General features: G+C 40.2%; 2 protein-coding genes across 4 annotated transcripts; both read right to left on the bottom strand.

The window, feature by feature from the left end:
* Positions 1-1,092: 1,092 nt before the first annotated feature.
* On the bottom strand, positions 1,093-12,654 carry sh3glb1a (SH3-domain GRB2-like endophilin B1a). The gene is made up of 9 exons (XM_031294645.2): positions 12,385-12,654; positions 11,751-11,892; positions 10,812-10,940; positions 9,767-9,900; positions 8,547-8,639; positions 4,404-4,493; positions 3,956-4,056; positions 2,779-3,016; positions 1,093-1,692 (listed from the first exon to the last, which is right to left on the bottom strand). The coding sequence occupies exons 1-9, from the start codon at positions 12,445-12,447 to the stop codon at positions 1,585-1,587; spliced, it is 1,098 nt and encodes a 365-aa protein (XP_031150505.1). The 5' UTR covers positions 12,448-12,654; the 3' UTR covers positions 1,093-1,584.
* A 1,921-nt stretch (positions 12,655-14,575) lies between these two features.
* On the bottom strand, positions 14,576-22,288 carry LOC116046320 (crystallin J1B-like). Of its 3 annotated transcripts, none has more exons than XM_031294646.2 (10): positions 22,099-22,288; positions 21,561-21,627; positions 20,660-20,839; positions 19,459-19,557; positions 18,770-18,862; positions 17,650-17,806; positions 17,419-17,534; positions 16,109-16,186; positions 15,560-15,699; positions 14,576-15,007 (listed from the first exon to the last, which is right to left on the bottom strand). In XM_031294646.2, exons 2-10 carry the CDS (start codon positions 21,625-21,627, stop codon positions 14,903-14,905), a joined length of 1,035 nt encoding a protein of 344 aa, XP_031150506.1. In that variant the 5' UTR covers positions 22,099-22,288; the 3' UTR covers positions 14,576-14,902. The 3 variants fall into 3 exon arrangements, with proteins under 3 accessions (XP_031150506.1, XP_031150507.1, XP_031150508.1); XM_031294647.2 differs by having other exon boundaries at positions 21,561-21,630; positions 22,099-22,190; XM_031294648.2 differs by lacking the exon at positions 22,099-22,288 and adding an exon at positions 21,769-21,910 and having other exon boundaries at positions 21,561-21,630.
* Positions 22,289-22,639: the final 351 nt, after the last annotated feature.

Genomic DNA, 22,639 nt, shown 5'->3' with positions numbered 1-22,639 from the left:
TCTTATTTTAATGCATCATATTGTATATTTATTTTACAATTGTATGCGATCTTATCAGTTACACACAAAACAAAAAGCAGCGATGTAATAATATACGTTTATCTCCCAGAATGTAACAAGACTTTTTTTTTTTCTTCCAATGTGGAGTTAAAATTCAGGTTTAGGGGGAAATTGATGTTAGTAAAGTCAAAATAAAGTTAATGTTCTTTGAGGCATTTTCTTAAACGTCAAGTCGACCAACACCAGAGATCTTCACCGTTTTTTAAGCCAAGGACCCCTTAACTGAAAGAGAGATGGAGCAGGAACCCCCTACTACATATATTGTATAAAATGAAATTGCATGTTAAACTGGGCCTAGATTAACATGTAGGGTGGCCCAAAAGCCTTTATACATACTGTACATTTTTTTTGCATAGAATACTAAGCTATTCAAATAGACTAATAATTGTTGGCATGATTTTACAAATCATGTTTTAATGTTAAAACATACATGTGGCACAGTGAATCCTTAGGATGAACTGGATCTGTGGATGGCTACCTTAGTGACTACCTGACCTACAGGCCAGTAAGCCTATCATCAGTGGGGATTTATATTTGCTAATAATATGTTGGATTCATGTTAAGAATTTTAATTTTTGAAAAAGATTTCAAATACTAACAATAATTTGGAGGCCCCCCTGCATTGACTCTGAGGAGCCCCTAGGGGTCCCGGACTCCCTGTTGAAGATCCCTGCCAGAGATGATAAATATGTCACAAATTGTGTATTTATGAACAGTTCACAAATTAATAATTTAATCAGAGATAACTCAATTTTAAGAGAGGAGACTGAATCGACAGTCTCAATACTGCTTGTTTAGCTGCAAAAAAAGGCAAATGGTTTCAGAAAGGTCTATTCACTGTGATAGGCACTTAACGTTGTTTGGCATGTACGTTTTGTAACTGCTCATCAATCAGATGTACTGGAACAATGTGTTTAACTCGCTGTCCAGTATGGCTCATGTGAATAAAGCTGACACACAATACTTACAATAATGTTAAAATATTTTGGATAACCATAACAGCTACTGCACCATAAGATTATCAATTATAAAAAAAGACTTAAAAATCAGCATCGCTCTCCACCTCAAACTGAAGTGCATTTTTTAAAAATTGAACTTGAAAAAACTTAGGGAAGAGAAATAAAACCCTCACATTAAAAGCATTTAAAGGTCACCATCTGAAATCTATATTGTAAACAAAAACTTTTTTGTTTGTTTTTTTTTTAAGTTACAGTTTGGGAGATGTTCTGGCACATGTTGCAGATTGCATGGCATCAAACACAAAGGCATGGAAGCAGGTTTTAGAAATGTACTGCAGTTGCATACAAAACATGTTAGGGATTGTGGTCCATTTTCCTTTCCTATCACTCAGATTGATTTATTTATTCCGGCTCAAGTCTGCTAAAACTGAGACTCCTTTTCATAGAAATATAACTCATTCTAAAATGACTGAATGGAAGAGGAAGTGAGGCCTGTCCCTGCAACACAATATAAATATGACATCACAGCTGGTTACAGAGGGCTGGAAAAGGGGCGTTGTGGGCCTCAGTTAAGCAGCTCCAGGTAAGTGATGGGCACTTTGCCCTTCTGGTTGCCTCGCTCGCCCATCAGCCAGTCTGAGTCCATGCCAGGGACACTGCTCACTGTGATCACCTGCAAAGACAGGGAAACAGTGTTTTAATTGTATTAAAGGTCCCTTATTGTAAAAAAGTGAGATATGTTTTTATTATATTACAAAGCAGGTTGAGGCGCTACATAAATACTGTGAAAGTATCAAAACTCTCAATCCAGAGAATGCACGCAGCCCGTATTTAGAAACGTGTGCCTTTAAACGAGCCGCCAGGACTTCTGTACGGTTGTGATGTCACAACTTGAAAAATATATAAAGTGCCACTACAGTGCCGTTACAGTCATTCCCCAGCTGCAATGACGGTGCAGAGACTCACAGAGCGCAAATACGGAAGACCCGAAAACACTGACCAATCAGAGCAGACTGGGCTTTTTCGGAAGAGGGGCTTAAAGAGACAGGCGCTAAAACGGAGTGTTTCAGACGAAGGGTAAAATACAGATACAGTATATTCAGAAGGACAGTATGAGAAAGTGCTTTTCGAACATTTAAGCATGTAGACATGTTCTAGAGAAACCCAAAATACAAGTGTGAAGCTGAAAATTAGCAGAATATGGGAACTTTAAAAGTATCAAGTCTCCGTTTCTATTTAAAAGGTACACTATCATCCATTATCAATGCAACATTCATTTGTCAAGGCAAACCACTGACATAGCAAACGTTTACATGTCAGCCCATTCATCAACATTACAGTGTTTCCAAAAGTCACCACATTTATGAAAAGCTTGGTAATAAATCCTGCTATTATCAAAAACAGTTCAAGCCACACAGTTGGCTCACCAAATGCAAGGGCAGAGTGGAAAATGTTCCTAAATGTGCATATTGGAATGAATGAGGTAATGCTGGTTCATTGTTAAGTCAACCGCAGGCTTGTAATGGAAAAGGGAGTGGCTGATGTTCCGCTACTGAACAGGAACTGCTCCACTGTAGTTTGGGTTAAGACTCAGCTTCCTAAATGTGTTAGTTTAAATGCTGATTCTTATATTAAAAGAAACTGGAAAAGAAAAAAAAACAATAGAGTCAAGCAATATAGGAAAAACTTATAAAACAATTGCAGTAAAAATATAAAGTAATACTGAAATCATTCTTAAATTCTTGTATTTCAGGCTCACCTCATCAGCCAGCAGGGAAAGCTCGCTGCTGCTGGCAGCATCGTAGTCGTAAAGCACTCGGGCTTTGCGGCTGCCGTTGGAGCTACGCAATTCACTGAATCCACCTGATGCCGTCGAGCTGCCGTGGCCCGCAGACACACTGGGCAGGGAGGCTGACACCGGGATGGTGGGCACTGAGATGCTGCTGGCTCCGCCCGACACCGACGACTGGTTGTTGTTGGAGAATGACGAGGGGAAACTGGTGGGAGGAAGGGGAGATGATAAACACTGGCAACTGCAGACTGCTGTGCCAGCCTGAAGCAGAGCTGGCTGGTGATGTTCTTCACTGAAGCGACTCTCTCTCTCTCTCTCTGTGTGTGTGTAAGAATGAGATAAAGCTGACTTCTCTGTGACCCTGTCCCCAATTTAAATATTAGTCATTTTTTTTCCTCTTTCAACAGAAAGGTGAAAAGTTTACACAACCCTACATGAACTTGCACTGCTTCGATTTTAATAACAAAAAAAGGATGAGAAGAACCTCTGACAACAATACTTTTGTTTACAGGAAGGGTTTCTAAAAGTAACACGGTTATTTACCCAGTTGGAAAGACACTGGAAAAATAACAGCAAAGACCGTAATGACTTACTGCTCCCTGCAGTAAGGTTATATTAAAGTGCTCATATTATGCTTTTTGGCTTTGTCCCTTTCCTTCATTGCGTTTGTACACTTCACAAACTGCTCCAAACAGCTCTATTGTAGTCCAGCCTTTACTTCGGTGACAAACGCGCGTCATTTGTAACACACGTTATAATGCTCGCCTAGCTGCTAGCGTAGCACGCTCTCATACTCTGCTTCTGACTGGCTAGCAGTGCTTACCTAGCTACTGCGCATGTGCGACTCCCAACAAAGATAGGAACAGAAGTGAGATGCCTCTCTCTGTAGCTAAAACAAAGAGCTCAATACACAGGGTGGAAAGAGAAGCTGCAGCAATGTGCAGTACGACAAATAATACAACAGATGAGTGCTGCACTTGACCCGTGTCTCTCAGAAAAGCGGTCTTCTATGCGGCATTACCGGTTTTGTGAACTGCCTGGAAAAATGGCCAGGTAATGCAGCGTGATACCAGAGTTAGAAGTGAACTAGTTGTATAGAGTTATTCAGGACAAAAGGAAGGAAAAGGTGACAGTGGTATTTCACCTGCCCAGCTGCTTTTGGAGATCCACCATGTACTGGTAACACTGTGCGTAGTATGTAGCCTGGGCCTCCACAAAGTCATTCAAGCAGCGTAGGTGGTGTGCCTGGTAATGCACAAGGAGAGATGTAAGAGAACAATACTGCAAGTTTCACCAGTTTCTGTCAAACTTTTCACTTGTTAAACTCAAGGTTTACAAAAGGAGCATTCAAATTACTTTCTTAGCCTAACTAGGTTTATGTTTTAAAGTTAGATTTTCAAGACATACGCATATTTCTACAACAAACCTTTTGTCGTCTTAAATGGTAGCTGGCTGCACCAACGTTACACAGCCAAGAACCAGCAGCACCGCAATAACATCCCTTAATGCTATTTGTTTAATGATTGAATGATCATTCATTATTATTAAAGCAGAAGCCTGGAGGGTGTGCTGGGCTTAACCGGGCTACCTACATGGGTGCTGCTGACGCCTTCTAGCAGCAGGCGGGTGATCTCTGCCTGCCGGTCAAACTCACTCTGGGTCATCCTCAACTCCTGCTCTGCCTGAGAATGAAGAAGCAAAACTAGATTTTCGGAGAATAACACATCACTATACAGACATACGTATCTCGGTTGGAGAAATGATGATGATCCAAGCGAGCAAAACCAAGCTTTGCAGACCAAAAGACTTGCGCACAATTTAAAAATAAGAGCGAATGAACAAGTCTCAGACTAACAAATTGGTTTGCTGATATCCTCTTTTTGAAAAGGAGGCCAGTATGTAGTGCCACCTCTGATATGCTATATTATCTGTATTTAAATAAAAGTGTGTCCTGTGGTATAAAGCTTGTTGCTATCTGGGAAAAAAGAAAAAAACACATCAAATACAATTGTTTTAACTCTTTGGCATGAAAATAATCCAATTGATTTAAAATGAATATCAACATATGCCATCAGTTAGTCCCAAAGAAATGCATTACAAAAATAAAATAAATACAAACAGATGAACAGTTTAATCAACCAAAAGAGAAAATGATGCCAGAGGCTGAATATGTCCAGATGACATATGGCTTTAGTGGGCCCAGACCAGGGAAGTCAGAGGCTAGGGAAAAAGACACATCTGAACATGATGTTTCTGTTCCCCTTTCCTCACAGTGAGCCAAAGGAGTCAATATGAGATCTGTGGAACAATGGCTTGTTGAGACTTGCTAAAAAGTCCAATAAACATGGTTTGGAGACGAGACTAAACGGGACAATGGCCGCACTGTCCTGAACTCTCTACAGCTTACATTAGAGCCACAGAGAGAACATCTACAGTGTTTGGTTCTTGTAGGACTCTTCTCCAAGGATTCAAAGTTTTTTCCAAGAGGTACGACGAGAAAGCTGCAGGGTGGCGTGTGTGTGTGTGTGTGTGTGATTCAGAGATGGCTCCAACATTCCACTCACCTCTGTCACTTCCTCTGCTCACATCTGCTGCTTTGCATTTTTTTTTTTTAAAACAGTGACACAGTAGTTAGAGCTACAGCTGCTGCACGGCCGCAGCCAACACAACATCCTCACACATTCAGAGTTTGTGTGTGTGTGTGTGTGTGTGTGTGGGCGAGATGGCAGCATACTTCAACAAAACCACACTCTGAAGAAGGTAGCACATTAATATTTCTCATCCCTCAGCATTCACACAACCAAGCCACCTCAGGCTCCCTGTGATCTGTGCGACACCGTCTCTGTGTAAAAGAGATCCGTGAAGCGAAGATTAAAAAAGGAGAACCGGTGTTAACCAGCATAGACCACAATTTACACCTCCTTTATTTAGGTTCTCTTTCATGCGTAAACAAGTTCACTCAAATATTGTTGACAGGACATATATTTATTTGTATTTGTATGGAGCGTGTTAAGAAGCCACAGGGAGAACTTGGCTCTGAATAAAATAACAGTTCTTTAAAGAGGGATGGAAATTAGGCTCATTGGGTCTCAGTTAGATGGTTTCTTTAAGCGTCTGTGGAAAATTGGGCCCGAAAGCCACTCATTTACTCTAGATGCTCTGAAGACTGCAGCCAAATAGCTTTGCTGGGATACTGCCCAGTGTTTTAAAGGTGCAGTAGGTAAGACTTATAAAACTAACTTTCTGTCATATTTGCTGAAACTGACCCTATGTTCCAGTAGAACTACATGAAGCAGGTAATTAAAAAAAAAATCCAGCTCCTCTGGCACCACCTACAGCCTGTAGTGCGATTTGCAAAAATCCACAGCTTCTAACTGCATGTCAATAACTGTTCATGTACACACATTCATTCTCCCTTGTGGGGGGAGGGGCTTAGGAGACCGTTTTAGGCTTTAGTGGAAAGGGGAGAGGGACTGAGAAGTTGTCGATGTTCAAATTTTTTGGCCAAGTCCTGGATCTTCGCAATCCTACCTACGGCACCTTTAATGTCCATCCATGAGGCTGACATTACATCGTACTGTTTAGTGATCCTGCTTCAAGTAGTTGTAGAATATCAGCAGCTTAGTTTGTCTCGTCTGTTATCTTACTGGCACGTCCATCGCGTGCCCACGTAGCCCATGTCATTAAAGACACTTGCAGGTCAGCAAGACTCTGGTTTTTCACTAGACAACTGTGCATCAAGATATGACAGACAGACAGACAGACAGACAGATAGATGGATAGATAGATAGAATAATGTGACTGTGCAATACTGTAAATACATTTCAGTATTTATTTTCTTAACTTATAATTATTTATTGTGTGTTTATCTTTAGAGCACAGGCGTCAAACTATGGGCACTTAGGACTCTTCAGTACAATAATTTGCTCAGCAAAGATCAGTGTACAAAACGTTCAGGTAGCGCGCTTAAGCCGGTTCAAATGAAAAAAGGCAGGTCATAATACAAGCTGCTATTAATTAACATTAGTTCCATGACTAACTTGATGACTGGTCAAAATGTGGGCTTTCTGCAAGCCGGGGTGCCTGTACTCAACCAAAGATTCTTTATGAGGTAAAAGAAGCCTCACTCTGTAACACCACTGTACTATCACATGCTTTTATAGTTCAAACGACTCCAACAGAGTGAGGAGTGTTCTCTAGCATGATGAGGATGATGAATCATTTTATTTCGCTTAACATACATGAAAGAAACTTTTATTTCCCACAATTTGCCACCGTAGCTGAAGCCAAGGCTTATTTTTTGTTTTTTTTTTGCCTATCCTATCCCATAATCCCTATAGAATCACCCGGAAATCCGACAAAACTAAATGAAACCAAATACCTGAGTAGAATCCTAATAATACATTGTACAATTTACATTTTATTCAAATAACTTCATAACCGTTAATTCATTTGGATTTTAAAGCTTTTCTGAAACTCAACAGAGACGTGCACATTTTCAACTCATCATTAAGTTCATTCCATAAGTTAACCCCCAAAACTGAAACACACATCTATATTTTGTATTTGTCCTCACTTTACCAGTTTCAAAGATAGAGAACCGTCTTAAATTATAATGACCTCCTAATTTCCTAACCATCAGCTGATTTCATCACGTCAATTTCAGGAGTCACAATCTCCCAGTTAAAATTCCATTCATATAACATCAACACATGAAGCAGATCAACTTTCGGTTGTGCATGTGGAGTATTTGTAGCTTTTGGAAAATATGGTGTGCCAGAGTCAAAAGGCCACTGTTATTTCAGCGTGTAAATAACTTCCATCTTATCTCATTTCCAGGTTGTGAACATGAATTCATTAGGCTGTGACTCAAAACCGTTTCTGCCTTCTCAACCTACACATTTCAACTGGATCTTTTCAGTTATACTATAGCTTGAGTAACTTTTAAAGTTGAACACTTAATATGAATAGGTTCACTAATATGTTTGAAAGGATGCAAAAACGCCATTCCTATCTTCACAAGCCTAAAAATGTTTTTAGACTCTATGCTGTTTAATTGAAAGACTGCAGTTTGTATTTGTAACACCCAATCATCGCTGTCCTTTGTTAGGTGACCAAGTACTCCTTATGTATCAAAAGGTTTTCCATGAGTCTTATTAAGACTGCATGGTCAATGTTAAAAAAAAGAGATGCATTTATGTTATTTAAAAAAAAAAAAAAAATTAAAAATAACTGTGCGCGTTAATTTCCGTCTGTGCCCCTAGAGTAAATCTAAGTGTGGAGCCCTGGTATGCCAAAGAAAGAGAGATGTTGAACACAGATGTCAGAGGAAAACAGGGACACCATGTCCAGAAAACAACTGTCCAGAAAAAGGGAAGTCTAAACTTCTCATAGCTGCTCATGTGACTGTATGCAAGTCACAAGAGATAAAATGATCAGCTTTATGTTGTGTAACTTGGCGTGGAAGTTATGACTTGAGGGACTTCAGACGGGGGCACAGTGGGGAGCTTTTCACAGCTGTTCTTCCTCTGAAGGGAAATTGGCTAATGATTTTAGAGAAAGCGGAATTCACTGTTCGTTAATCAGCATTAAAATGACCGGAAGACATCCACGTGCAAAAAAATGACAAAGTGTTGCGTTGCATTGCAATGATGATGGTGTGTGTGTGTGCGTGTGTGTGTGTGTGTGTGCGTGTGTGTGCGTGTGTGTGTGCGTGTGTGTGTGTGTGTACTTACTGCAGCTCTAGCATCAGTCATCCTGGCTTTCTTTAGCCTGGTTTTGGCTGCATCCAAATCCAAACGTTTGACCTGCAGTAGCTTCCTTTCTTTCTGGACACAAATCACAAAACACAATAAAACCCTCAAAACATCTGAATTCTTCGGTTCGTTCGCCACTGTCCTTTGCTGTCACAATTTTTCTTGCACATGAGATAAGTGGCGCGCTTTTGCTGTCGTCACTCACTTTATGGTAGATGGAGAATCAACGAGAACGCTGGGATTCGTAGAAGAACCGCACGTTTAATGGGCAGGGTGTTTGGAGGCATTTGATAAAAGGTCTAATTGTGCTGATTACATCAATATCAAACAGGGTTAAATACAGAAGATCCTCCCAAATATCTGAGGTATGTTTCCTCTTCTAACCATATCACTGTTGCTGTTTTTTTCTTTTAACATTCCTCCCTGTAATATTTAAAACTCATCTGGTGAAAAAAACGGCAGCCGCCTTTATACGAGAATGCGACTGTCTTTCTAAACTATCTTTTACTGTCTGTACACTTACAAAGTTCTCAATGCTTCGGTTAACATGTAGGGACCCTCATTATGCTACCGTTGAAGTTTGGTGATATTTTGAGCCTTTTTAGTGGTATAAATAGCGATTTGTTTTTACTTTCCCTGTGCTCCGAATACTAGCATTGTAAGCTAATCAGCGGTACGCGCTAGATTCTTTCAAGCTACAAACACAATCAATTAGCATGAAAACATGAACCAGAGAACGACAGAGTGGGTACACATCTGTTATTAACCCCTAGGCTCGTTTTGCACCGGAATTGTCCTTTAACAGGGCTGATCAAAGCCAGATCATAGAAAACAAACAGTGATGATTGTAATGATCTCAACCCCCCCCCCCCCCCCACCCCCCCCCAGTAGGCATCATATTGCTGAGTCGTACTTACAAGTACAAGTCCTATCATAGTACTGTTAGCACCAGTTTCTATATTTTCTTCAAATAGACACAAGATCTGAAACTATTTTTCCACTTCCGTAATCTCACTTCCCAAAACAATTAGAAACTTTCGACAATGTAGAATTAAAGATATTTTGGACTAACTTCTGAACTAAATTGGGGATACTGGACGGAGTTGCAAAATAGAAAAGGGAGAGTCACAAGTCAAAAGTTCAAAGTTCAGTGAAAAGTGAAAGTGATTCAAAGACCTGTAGCCAGCAGTCCAACTCACCAGGATGGTTTTGAAGTCGCCCTCTAGGAAGTTTCGGAAAGGTGTCAGGAAGTTGATGGCAGCACTGTGGATTAACTCCCGTTCTGCCCCACCAATCTGCTTCTCCGTCTCACCACATTTTATCAAAGCATTTCCTGCAATGGTCAGCAGCACAAACACAGCTTCACTCCCAATATACCACTGGACAGGAGACTGCACAATGTGGCACCACAGTCTAAAGAAGGCCTAAATACTTCCGTCTTGAGAAGACACAGAGGCCTGTGGAAACGTACAAAGTACTGTTGTTCAAAAGTTGCAAGAAGCCACGGCTGCGACTGAGTTATGACATGAAGGACTGTGGCAGGGGGTGATGCTGATGTTAAAAATCATAACAGAAGAGTGGGGTTCAAATGTTCTCCAAAAACTTTACTCAAAGTCTACAGTAGACAGACTACTGGAATACTCAACCATTTTATGCAAGCTTGCCCAATAACTAAACCTAAATAACTAAAAGCTTTCAACTAGGGCTGCACTATTAATCACTATTTTATCGAAATCGCAATATGGACTAGTGCAATATCCAAATCGCAAGGGGAGCGCAATATTTGTTAAAGGCTAAATATGTGTCAAACCATTCTGAATTAAGTATTGTGGTGCTGCGTAGACGTCCCGGCCTACAAATCCTATCCTACAGACTGAAGGAAAACATCTTTGTTTGATACAGATCCACGCAAAAATCACACTATTATCATTGAAAAATGATTACTTTTAATATACTTCAAGTGAAAATGAGAATAATGATACAAAAATGATCATTCCCTCCAATATCATGAATCATATCGCAATATCAGTCAAAATAATCACAATTAGATATTTCACTCATATCGTGCAGCCCTAATTTCAACCATTTCATACTCCATGAATTAAGCAATATTGTAGGGGAGGATTGAGTTTGTTAAACAGTGGCAGGAATCAGCAAAAAAAAAGAGATGATATATGAGCCACAAGCAAAGTTTACCAGAATTCAGCAGGGGCTAGATGTTCATTTAAGTCCCGTATTACTCACCGTAGGCAGTGCCAGGACCAAATTCATTTCCTGACTCGATCATGGACTGGCCCAGCAGCTCATGGTTGTTCATTCGTGTAGGGGCTTTTTTCTCCAGTTTCTCGTACACAAATTCTTCTAGCCGGACATCTGCAGATTGCAACGAGAAAACTTAATTACAAAGTCATAAGACTACAGTGAGGGAGCCAAACGTAGGCAGAGAATTTAGAACAGTAAGTCTAAACAGCCCGCCTTACGTTTGCAAATTAAAATAGAAGCTTTCATGATGACAACTGTGACCATCACGTGGATGAACACTGACAGTCACAGTCAGCATATACGTGGTATGTAGTATGGATGCATAGAAAAAGTAGAACAAATCCAGTTTACAATATAGGACCGTTACACAAGACTGTAACCAGCAGCTGGTCTGTCTGTTGGATTTGTTGTGCTACAGCAATATGGCATCACGGAGTGAACGGAGGAGGATGCACAGCTGAGCTTACAGACTTCACAGACACCCTACCTACTGATGTATGTCAAACAACATCTCAGAAGTTAAGCATTAATTATCTTACTGGCAATGTATGTACGTCTCCTTCATTCAGGATTTTTTTGGAATCATTGAGCTACTCTTCAGTGCAGCTGCTATCATTTGTACAACACATATGTTAACGAGATATCAACTTTCAGAGTTGATATTATTCTGATAATATAGCAGAAATAGTTGATTTACAAATGTTGGATTCAAAAGTGAAGCATTTAACCATTATAATTAATCTACCAGAACATTTAGAGTGGCATTACAGATCTATAAATGGGGTTTGGGGACTTTCTCCTCATAGAGAGAGGAACATGGAGTGGGTACCTGGCCTACACTGCTCTAAAAAGGGTTCCAGTATGTCAGCATTTTGTTTGTCAGTCCAGTCAAGCTCATCACAGAGTCAACAGTGGTCTTACTTGGGTTGGGCTGTAGTAGGACTTCTGTCTGCTTCATAATCCTTTCTGTCCATTGCTTGGTGTTCTCAGCTCTGACCAATAGGTTCTCCAAATGGGCATCCAACTCTGTCTTTTCAGCCTGGCCAAGTTTCTCTTCTGTAAACTGAAAAAGAAAATATCCGGTTAAAGTGTGGACACATAGTGTCGCCCGGAAAGTGATACACTAACGTTAAAGAGTTAAAGGCTGAGGTGTCATGCGAGGCATGTTTGATGGAAAGCACCAACGTCAGCAAGCTGGAGGGACTAATTTACAAAATAAACGTTATCTGCTTAGCTAATGTTGATAGCTACCTCTATCTAAAGTTGCTGAGGCCTGCTCTGATAGTTAAGTTGAACAAATTAAGCGTAACGTTAGCTACAATAGAGGCTGTGGTCTCGCAGGTAACGTTACTGTTTGAAAACACGCTATAGTGTAACTGCAGCCAACTTTGAAGGATAAAGTTATAGAAGGATAAGATAACGGGCTACTTAGCAACACGGTAGCGTTAGCTGTTTAGCATGCGAGCTAACGGAACCCGACTAACGTTAATTAAGCTAGCAGCTAACGTTGGTTAGCAGCAACTTCCACGAACTAACGTTAGACGTTCAAACTTACTTGCACAGCGCGGCTCAGGAAAGTACCCGCATCTGCAGCTAACCGCTTAACATTAAAATCCATGGCACCGCGGGGGAAATAAACAGTTAATACAACAACTTGCTTGTCTCACAGTCAAGCTGCCATCCCTATATAAAATGTCATTGAAGCAACTTTTCGTCGGAGTTCCACCCAGCTGTTGATCCTGACAAAGATAGTATACAGGACAAGATAGTTCACGTCTCCACCCGAGTCTGATGCTGACAGCTGTGAGGAAGATCTCGCGCACGCGCATATCGACACACGAGAATATGGGAACGTTCACAATAATAAAAATGAATGTCAATAAACTGAAACTTTAGTTAGTAATAAGTGTTGCTGATTATTACTTAGTTTTCACTATGGGCTTTTAAGAAACGACTTTTATCGGCATAATGCGAGACACACTATACAATTTTATTATTTTATTTTATAGAAAAACACTACCCTGAATCTTTAACAGGGATGTATCATATCCGTAGACTTATCATGTCTCGGCGCTGCTCTGCTCAGGTGCTTCCGTTGAGCTTTCGTTGCATTTATGTCATGCGGAAATATTGTGTTGCATTCATGTTATGCGGAAATATCGGAATCCCGGACCAAGAAGTGGTATAAAATAAGTGGGAAAATCGAAATACTCCCCAACAGCATAATTAGGCCTACATAAATAGCCTACAAGTTATAAACTTCAAGACAATATATACATGTATACTTAAAATCATGTGTCGTATGATCCATTATATATCCATATCCATAAATCACATTCAAAATGTCCCTTACAGCAGCAGCTTAACCAAGTATCATCTGCCCTGATCCCTTGATCTCACACCCTTTGCCTGTCACCCCTCATTGATCCTTTACCATTGATTTCTTCATGTATTATTGACAGCTGTCAAGTCCTTTGATCATGCAATTATTTCTTGTGTCAAGTAAGATCCAAATGTAAAACCACCATTCTAGCAGACATATTAGAAGAATGAATGTTTTTTTCCTGAATATCATCCTGAAGCCTCCAGCAGCCTGGATGCTGCTCCCTCCCACCATAAACAGGAACATCACAAGACTTAATTTCATTATGCATTACTTCTATGCAGAGGAGGAGGAGGAGGAGGAGGAGGAGAGAGGGAGGCTCGTCTGTCCTTATAAGTTATGCATTTTGTTATTAGCGCCAGTCATGGCTGGACTCCAAACTTTGCAATTCTAATGAAAGTAAAGGACAATTGTGATTGCTGGGAGCGAAGCTATTACGGGAGACAGGGAGAGATTATTTTGAGCCCCCCCCCCTTTAGAATATTGTCTGTTTTATACCACCATGATGCAGGTTCAGTGCGTAGATGCTATTTGCAATGAGGATAATAGGCTACTTCTACAACATATCTTCTGCAACCCTCCCCTCTTTCTCAAAAAATGTCCTGAGGAAGCGGACTTTTTGGAAAAACAAAAACACTCTTCAGGTCTGGATGTAATTATGCCAGACATAGCCTGCTACCTGCTGTGTGGGAGGAAGTCAGGCAGAGAGAAAAATCAAATGACTTCCCTTCTGTAGGCTACCAACGCACCGTCAGCTACAACCTCAGCTAAACGATGGCTCCAAGGTTTCTTCCACTCTTTTTGTTGCGTTTGGGCCTCACAACTGAAAATGCTGTGGGGTTTTCCCATCACACTGTTTCTTATTGCTCTGCCAATATGTCATGTAATACCAGTTTACATAAAGGTATTGATTTACAACGTTGAGCTTGACCTATTGCCTATTTATCATTTTTTAACACGCTGTTAAACAGCAAATGTAGCCTACACACTGCATTTTTTTTTTAAATAACCACACTATGTCAAAGATATTAAGTCTTTGGCTTTGCTTTATGCTTGGCTAACTTTCAGAATTGTTGGGGCGGGTGCTTTAAACACTTGAATATGGAAGTCAGCACTTTCAGGAAGGCAGAACAGCTCCTTGGAGGGAGGAATCGGTTACATTCTGGTTGTTCCAGTAGTTAATCTGTGTGTATCTGCTCTTTCACTTCGCCGTTACAGAAAGCACTCAAGGGTAAGAGAAGACCAAAACCTGCTGAAACTGAACTTCAGCTAAATCATTTTCTCATCAAGGCAAAGCATGTTTCCAGAGATTAGGAAATCTCAACTGTTTGCAGCAAAGAGTTAATGGAACAATACAGACATGTATGTTGGTGACATAAAGGTTCTTTATTTGAGACTGTTTCCTAGTGTACGATGCAGCTGCTGAGGATAAATGTATTCCATGTCCTCAACACAACATAAATACTTCACACAGACTTTCACTTTCTTACATGGTGCAGCTTTGACGGAGCAAAAGGATTCAAGTTTCATTCAGTACAAGACTTTAGAATGCGACTGTCATGGATCGTCATGTCAAAGTGCACCTGCAACTTGAGAAAGTCTTCTAAAATAGCTTTGACTACCCAGCGCTCCATAAATACTTGATAGCAGATAAAACAATTTTATTTAGGGCAAAAATCAAAGCTACAAACTACAATTGCTGACTTTTTTGGACCACATTTTCAGCTAGCTCCAGCAGCAGAGGGTATCTGAGTGTCCTCTTCCTCCAAGACTCTGGGATTCCCTGGAGACCAGTCTGAAAACACATCAAGATGACAGCTGAAAGCATCCCAGGCAGCACAAAGCTCTCACTGCCAAACTCATCACAAGAGTTCCACAAGTACAACAATATGCTAAATTATATATTTGAACCATGAAGAAAAATGTTTTTGCCTGCTTTTTAATGATTATTTTGTTATTGTTGATTGATTTTGTGACCAGGATAAGCATAGTGCACTCAGCTTAGCATCATTATTGTGCTGTTGTTTTTTTTCTCAGTGTGCAAAAATGTGTAAAAAATCTTTAAAAACGCATTTCTGATCGCATTTCCAACTCCTACTGATTTCCACCAATAATCATCAAATCAATCAAATTGTATTTAAAGTGTAAAATCACCATTAAACTTTGTCTCAGTGCACTTTACAATTAAAGGGAAACAGAAATAACAGACAGCAACAAAACAACTGCACAGCATTAAAACAGTAATAATAAACAATACAAATACACATTCACGAACACATACAAATTCAGAACCTTATCTGTGACTAATGACAATTTGATATGCCCGAGAGCCACATTCCTACAGTACCTGTGCCCCAAAACAGGCTCCTATGAAGGAGGCTCGGCTGGCGGTGCATCCCCCGCAGCGCATGGTGTCCCTGACTGCTTCATCCAGCTGTTTCAGCTTCAGGACTCCATGAAGCGCTCCCTGGAACGCCCCAGGCAAAGCTACACACAAACCCAGACTTAGTTGCAGATTGAGACATGGTAAATGATACAGTAACAGATCAGCTATCAAATATAGAGGATTCAGTCAAGGGTTTTTATATTACCACCAAGTTACTTATGTTATTCACTGTGCATAATTTGATTGGCTTTTGCAATATCATTACAGGTATAGGCACTTGAACAGGTCTGCAGAACTTCACAAGTACATTAAGCATCTCAACCTTTTTGCGGTGTAAAACCTGAGACACTCAACTCAGCGGGAAGGGGAAGATGAAAAGGAAGGAGGAGGGAGACCATTAGTCAGGAGATCAAAGGCTGGAGGACTCTACTAACGGATTTACCGGCAGGGAGGGAACGCAAGCCAAGCCAAGTCAACAGACCTGGATCCTGCTACAACCGGTCGGCTTACCTCATGTGTTTGTGAACACAGCAGGTATGAGCTGTTGGGATGTCTTGGCCAGGTTGTCCTTCACCTGGTGGATATGTGCTTCAGCCCAGATACAGGACACGAGAGATAAAATGCATTATTTAGTGTTTAAACATTGGAGCCTTTGACATTTTTTTTTGGGCTGTGGCTGCTTATTGTTATAACACACATTATGTATCTTGTACATCTATTCTGTAACATTATATTTTGATTTTGAAAGATGCTATAATGTCTTTAAATACGATCATTTCCCACTAGACCTCTTTGTTTCTGAGTTCTGTTTTGCTTATCTCTTCCTCTTCTTGTTTTAACATGAAACATGAGAGAATAGTGCTTGCTTCATACTGAAAATCCTCAGCAGATTTCACACCAAAGCCATCCTGATGGAATACATTGTAAAATGCAGTGTACAGGCTGCTAGCAACTGCAGGTTTTCACAAAAAATGCCTTGTTTGCTCATTGAAATTATACTTCAATAAATAGTTGGACGTTTAGGGAATCTTACGTATTCACCACCTTGGCGAGAGTTAGATGAGAAGACTGACACAGCTCTTATGTCTGTGTGTTAAAGCTGTGGTAGGCAGTATATTTTTTGCATCGTTGGGCAGAAATTGCTTAATAAGCAGCATATTCTAATTCAAGAGATCCAAGAGAACACTAGACTTCCGCACCTCCTCTTGGCTCTGTATTCAAGCTTTAGAGAGTCTAGCCGTGACGGGAGACTTTGGCCAATCACAGGTTATTTCACATGCCGACAGAGAGGGGAGAGGGAGAGATGCAGGGAGATGTCTCACTATACTTGAAATTTTGGCATTTATTTGCTTCCTACCTATACTGCAGCTTTAAGTATGGAGCTAGAGCCAGGAGTTGGTTAGCTTAATCTAAATTAATTTTGCCATTTTCTTTCTGACTATATCATTGTGCTGAAAGTTAGTTCAGAATTAAGCTCACTAATGCACACACTATATCTTGTTTGTTTAATCAGTTCTGAAATGAATATTAAATAATACAATTTAGTTTAGAGGTGCCAGTAGGTAAAACATTTTTTTTTTTTATATAGCTTTGGAGTTGGCCAGTCTAACTGTTCCTACGTGCTTCCAGTCTTGATGCTAAGCTAAGCTAATCAACTCCCGGCTATAGCTTCATATTTAACATACTTTTATGGTATTTTCATCTAACTTTGGCAGGAAAGTAAATAAGCATATTTCCCAATAAGCGTGATGTCATAATGTCAAATTATTCCTTTGTATCATGAAATGAATGAAGCTTTAAAGACACACATGTAGCCTTACCAATGGCAGCCTGGTCCAGCTCCTGAGGGTTCTGTCTCTTCGGGTCATTCAACTGGGTCAGAACAGCATCTAGGGCATTTGGATCTGGACCATTCAGAATGAAATGCTCCAAAAACCTTACAGGGTTCAACAGACAAACACAAAGGTTGAGTCTCCCTTCACTCCCTTCTAAATAATTGTTTAACTATGGTGCTTGACCAGTTTATCATCTTCTTCAGAACTGTCTCTAACCTTGCTGCAGCCAGTGTCCCAGCGACACACATGTCATTGTTCTGGGTCACCCGTATGGCTTTCTCCACCTTCTCCAGCATCTCAGGTCGGCCAGCGTACATGGCCACCACCGGAGCCAGCTTAGTGACGCCGTCCATCTGACAGTCTGTATCACAGCCTCAAAAACACATACACATACAGAGATTACGACCACCAAAAATGCACTTATGATCTGTCTTGGGTGGCAGTAGCTTGTGTGGGGAACCGGAGGGTCGCTGGTACAAGTCCCCGTACGGACCGAAGTACGGAGTGTGGACTGGTAGCTGGAGAGGTGCCAGTTCACCACCTGGGCACTGCCAAGGTGCTCTTGAGCAAGATACCGAACTCCCCCAACTGCTTGGGGTGCCTGTCCTGCAGTCGCAGCCCCCTCACTCAGACATCTCTCTATTTGTGCATGTATAGGACATGAGCGTGTGTGTGTACTTCGGGCCTGTGTGTAGTGTGTTCTAACAACAGAGTGAAAAAATTGTAATTTCCCAACTGTGGATCAACAAAAAGTATAAATTAAAAATGTACCAGTTTCTACCATTCACACATATTCTGGAAATGTCACAAAGTACTGAAGTTTTGGAGAATTGTACACAAAACTATACAAAAGGTACTAGGGTACGATATTCCTATGAGCTACGGTAGCACGGTACTGTATCGCTGTAATTTTAATTCTACTAAAGAGAGTGTAAGAATGAGAGACAAATATTTGGTTAAAATACTACTGATAGCTAGTAAGAAAGCTATAACAAGGAAATGGGGTAAGGTGGATCCTCCTTGTAAGGAAGAATGGATAGGTATAGTAGAAGAAATCTATATGATGGAGAAACTGACACACCGCCTGAGACTACAACAAGCACAGCTTGAAGAAAAGTGGGAGAAACGGACAATATTCAGAACCAAAACCAGCGACGAGGAATATGGACAGAAACAAATGATTTAGATGAAGACACGAGAAGAAAAGATGAACTGCTAGAAATGTAACTCCCAAACAAATATTTTGTTTGTTTTTTTGTTTACTTTATTTTGATTGTGGATTGTCTGTGTGAGTTTTATAACAAAAATCTAAGTGAAAAAAAAAAAAAAAAAGTACCAGTTTCTTCTTTGCCAGCATCCACATTTCTGATGAAAGCTTTCAGGCTCGCGTTTCTCCATGGGCCATCTATGGGGAGGATGGCTTTGGGACCTAACAAATGCAACAAACAGCTATTTTATATAGGAGAATGAATACCTTTTTTATTTGACAGTGTGTGTCATCCTCATTAGATATAATACATATGGTAAAGATAAAATCAGAGAAGTATAGCTAAAGGGCAAAACAAGCAAGAGAGGAAAACAAACATTTCCTTGAACTTTCTGTCGATGTAGTTGACGTTTCTGTAGGTGGAGCTCTTTTCTTGTCTGCTCAGTCAGGATGCCTATTACTGCCCATGATGATGACGCAGCTCTTCTCACATTCCAAGACAATGAAGCTGTCTGCAGTTTACTGTACCCCAAAATGCCCTGTGATGTTATGTTGATTTACAGCAGCACTGTATTTTTATGATATCCTGACTGTAATAAAGCAGCAAATTATCTAAAGCTCTGAACACCAACTAGGAACAGAGAAGTCTGACTGTACAGAATATTTTAATAGAGAAGGAATTCCCCATCAGCTGGTAGGAAAAACATTATGCACAGTGTTATCAGACAGCAGAAGCTCTCACATCTGTTTAGGTCTGTTAAGTTAATGATTGACATGGACTTTACAATATTGACAGTTAGATAAAAGCCGAACAGTACCTTCTTTCTTCCTGTAAGGATCATTGAGAGGCAGATCGTACACTGTTCCTGGGCCAAAGAACTTGTAGATGCGCATGGTCAAGTCTTCCACATTTACATCTGCCAACACATTACATACTGTAGCTTTAAAAAAAAAACAATTATGTTAGTTCACGATTAAACACACTGATGTGACATCATCTCCTATATACTGTACATAGTAAAAAGCAAGTGATCTGTTAAAGATGGTGTGTCACCCAAGACAGGAAAAGTTCTTCGACTTTTCTTGCCAAAAGTCACACGAGAAGATGGATACCGCTTTCATGTCAGCTAACTATTAAGTTACAGCTAGCTGACTAGCCTAGATTAGCATAAAGAGCTTTTTCAATTTCTTGCAGGAAGGTAGACGAGAAGATGGATACCGCTCTCATTTCTGTCAGTTAAATATGAAGTTACAGCCAGCTGGTTAGCTTAGCGTAGCAAAAAGAGCTTGTATGCTTTCTTGCAGAAAGTTAAATCAGATGAGAAGATTGATACCACTCTACTCTAATGTCCGTTAAATATAAAGCTACAGCCAGGAGACTGTAAGCTTACCTTAGCATCTAGCATAAAAAAACTGGAAACAGGGGAAGCAGCTGGCTAGCTTGGCTTGGTTGAAAAGTAATGAACTCTTTCAACCAGCACCTGTAAAGATCACTAATTAACACATGGCCTGTATCTGTTATATTAAGCATATTTATGTGCTGGACCATTTCTTGGCTGGGTTCTGGGAGATTCTGGAATCTTGTCAGGAAGTAACCCCAGGAAGTCAGAGCACTCAGAGACAAATAGTCCAGCACATAACCCTCCCTGTATCCACTGTCCTTTTTAAACTTCTGTTTGGCTAACTGGTTCCCCTTGCTTTCAGTCTTTATTCTAAACTAAAATCTCCTGGCTGGTGCTTCATATTTCACGTACAAACACTGCACAGTCTTTTCCAAGATGTTTGTCAGTCAGCACGAAGTGTAAATCTCTCCTGAGGAATCTTTAAAATCGTTGGCTCCTTGCAACATAGGAAACAACAGGATGTATGGGAAATATAGTCTTAATTTTACCAACAGTAACAATATCACAATCTTGACAACTTTAATAATGATTTATTGGCAATCAAACAATAGTACTGTTAACATGTTGGCAGGCACTGAGAATGATATGTTAACATAGTTGCTGCCTGTTTGAGTACCTCCACACTCGCTCAGTGACTCTAGCAGGACATATGCCTGGTCCCCGTAGCAAGTCTGCTCGCCCGTCGTCCTGTGGTAAAAAGGATTGGCTGACTGAGGCCGAAACTCAGGACAGGGCTCCAGATCAGAGAGAACTTCTTTGAGCCTGTCTGGATTGTAGATCCAATGCATGGGCTGGGCTGTATGGGTGGTGAACACCAACACACGAAAGAGGGAGAAAAATAGTGGAACATTCAATAGTTTTGTTTTTGACCTGACATGACCCACTGTGTATACAGTCTGATGATAACAGATAACATGGAAAGGGAAATAGATGTGTGAACAATTATATGTTAAGCAGTCACCAAGCAGGAACTAACATTTGGGATAATTCCCTTTCCTACGCATCATTAAACTGTAAGAATAACGTGGAAGTTAAAATAAATGATAACTTTGGCTACTTTAAGTTTACTGTAGCAGTACAGCTATTGTAAAAATCTTCATAACAATATGTGTAAAGTCAACATGACTTACACAATTTAAGGAACCGCCCCTGTACTTTATCAGCATGTACAGATGTTGCTTATGGATAATTCTACTGATAATGCTTTTGTGCAACACAAACAGTGAAACAGTGTTTGAAATGTCATATTGTTTAACATCTAACACAAACACTAGAAAGCTGTGAAAGGTATTTAACCACAAATAGTGTGATGGAAGCTAATGTGATGTACAAACTCTTATGTATAACATTTGCAATGTGAGAAATAGACATGGAACAGTAGACGCTCCCTGAAATCATCATAACATGCAGTAGGAGTATGAATTATTGAGATATGGAAAGTGAAAGATGCATATATGGAAAGTCCGTTTGCTGTAATTAACCCAGTCCCAGCACCAGTATCTCACAGTTTATCTTACCTGCTGCATCTGCTGCTGCTGACCCAATAATGGCCCCAATGGCTCTGTCTGCCAAAGTCAAGGCCATCTGCTTTCATTTTCAGACACAAGTACGGCATATACAATAAATAATGTGAGGGTTTCATCGTATATTAAAATACAACCTTTTATAAGATTGCCTGACATGAATGCTTCTAATTTCAATTAATGAAATAGAAATACAGCTCACTATTGTTGTTGTAAATGGTCTAATGCAGCCAGTAACTCAAATGCAAACATATAACAAAGTATATCCCGATGCAGAACTTAAAAGTTGTTATTTTTGGTGAATTTCTTTTATTGAAAAAATAAGTTATGGCAAGCTATGGGAACCTGTGCTAAACAGCACTTGATTACATAGGATCTGGTAAAAAGATTAGAGAATAATTCTTATGCATCCAAGACTTATATTACCTTAGAGAGAACACAGTAATTTGGTTCAGTATATGGTGCATCTTAATGAAGTGCTCAATTATATTTGATGTCAATAACAAACAAATACAGACTTGGTTATCCTTACCTTAGAGCCTCGTCTTTACCTTTAGCATACCACGTGAAGTGAAAAACGTCCCAGTGTCAGTTCTCTGACAAGGGAGGAGGGTACCATCAGCCCAGTGATAAGCATACACCAATGGCAACCCAAGAAAAACAGTTTTGTATTGTGGAGAGAGGCCAAGGAGGTGGTTAGATAGAGGTTAAAACCCTGGACTAGAGTTGTACAAATGTATGTAGGGTTTTAGCTTGCCAATCAAATAAAGAAAGCAGGTTTTGTATAGTATATGAGGGGTAATTAGTTGCTCATGATTCTTGTCATTAGATATTTTACATACATTATTTTAACATTTTAATTTTAAGATTCAGAAAGCAGCATCATGTTTGTAAGTCATCAGGAGATTTCTTTGTCAGGGGCTGTGTACTCCAGCTTCTTATGTACTTCAGGTAGGTATTCCTATACCGTTGTGTTGCTAGGCTCAAAGGTAGGGGTTTGTTAGTCTGGCTAACCAATGTACATTGCTGGGATAAAGCCTGACATGCCTGATTGTGATTGGTTTAAAAAAAAA

Source organism: Sander lucioperca, chromosome 1, assembly GCF_008315115.2.
Source record: "Sander lucioperca isolate FBNREF2018 chromosome 1, SLUC_FBN_1.2, whole genome shotgun sequence".
NCBI classification, from domain to species: Eukaryota; Metazoa; Chordata; class Actinopteri; order Perciformes; family Percidae; genus Sander; species Sander lucioperca.
Note: the sequence above shows the minus strand (reverse complement) of the source record. Positions and strands in the feature narration are given on the sequence as shown.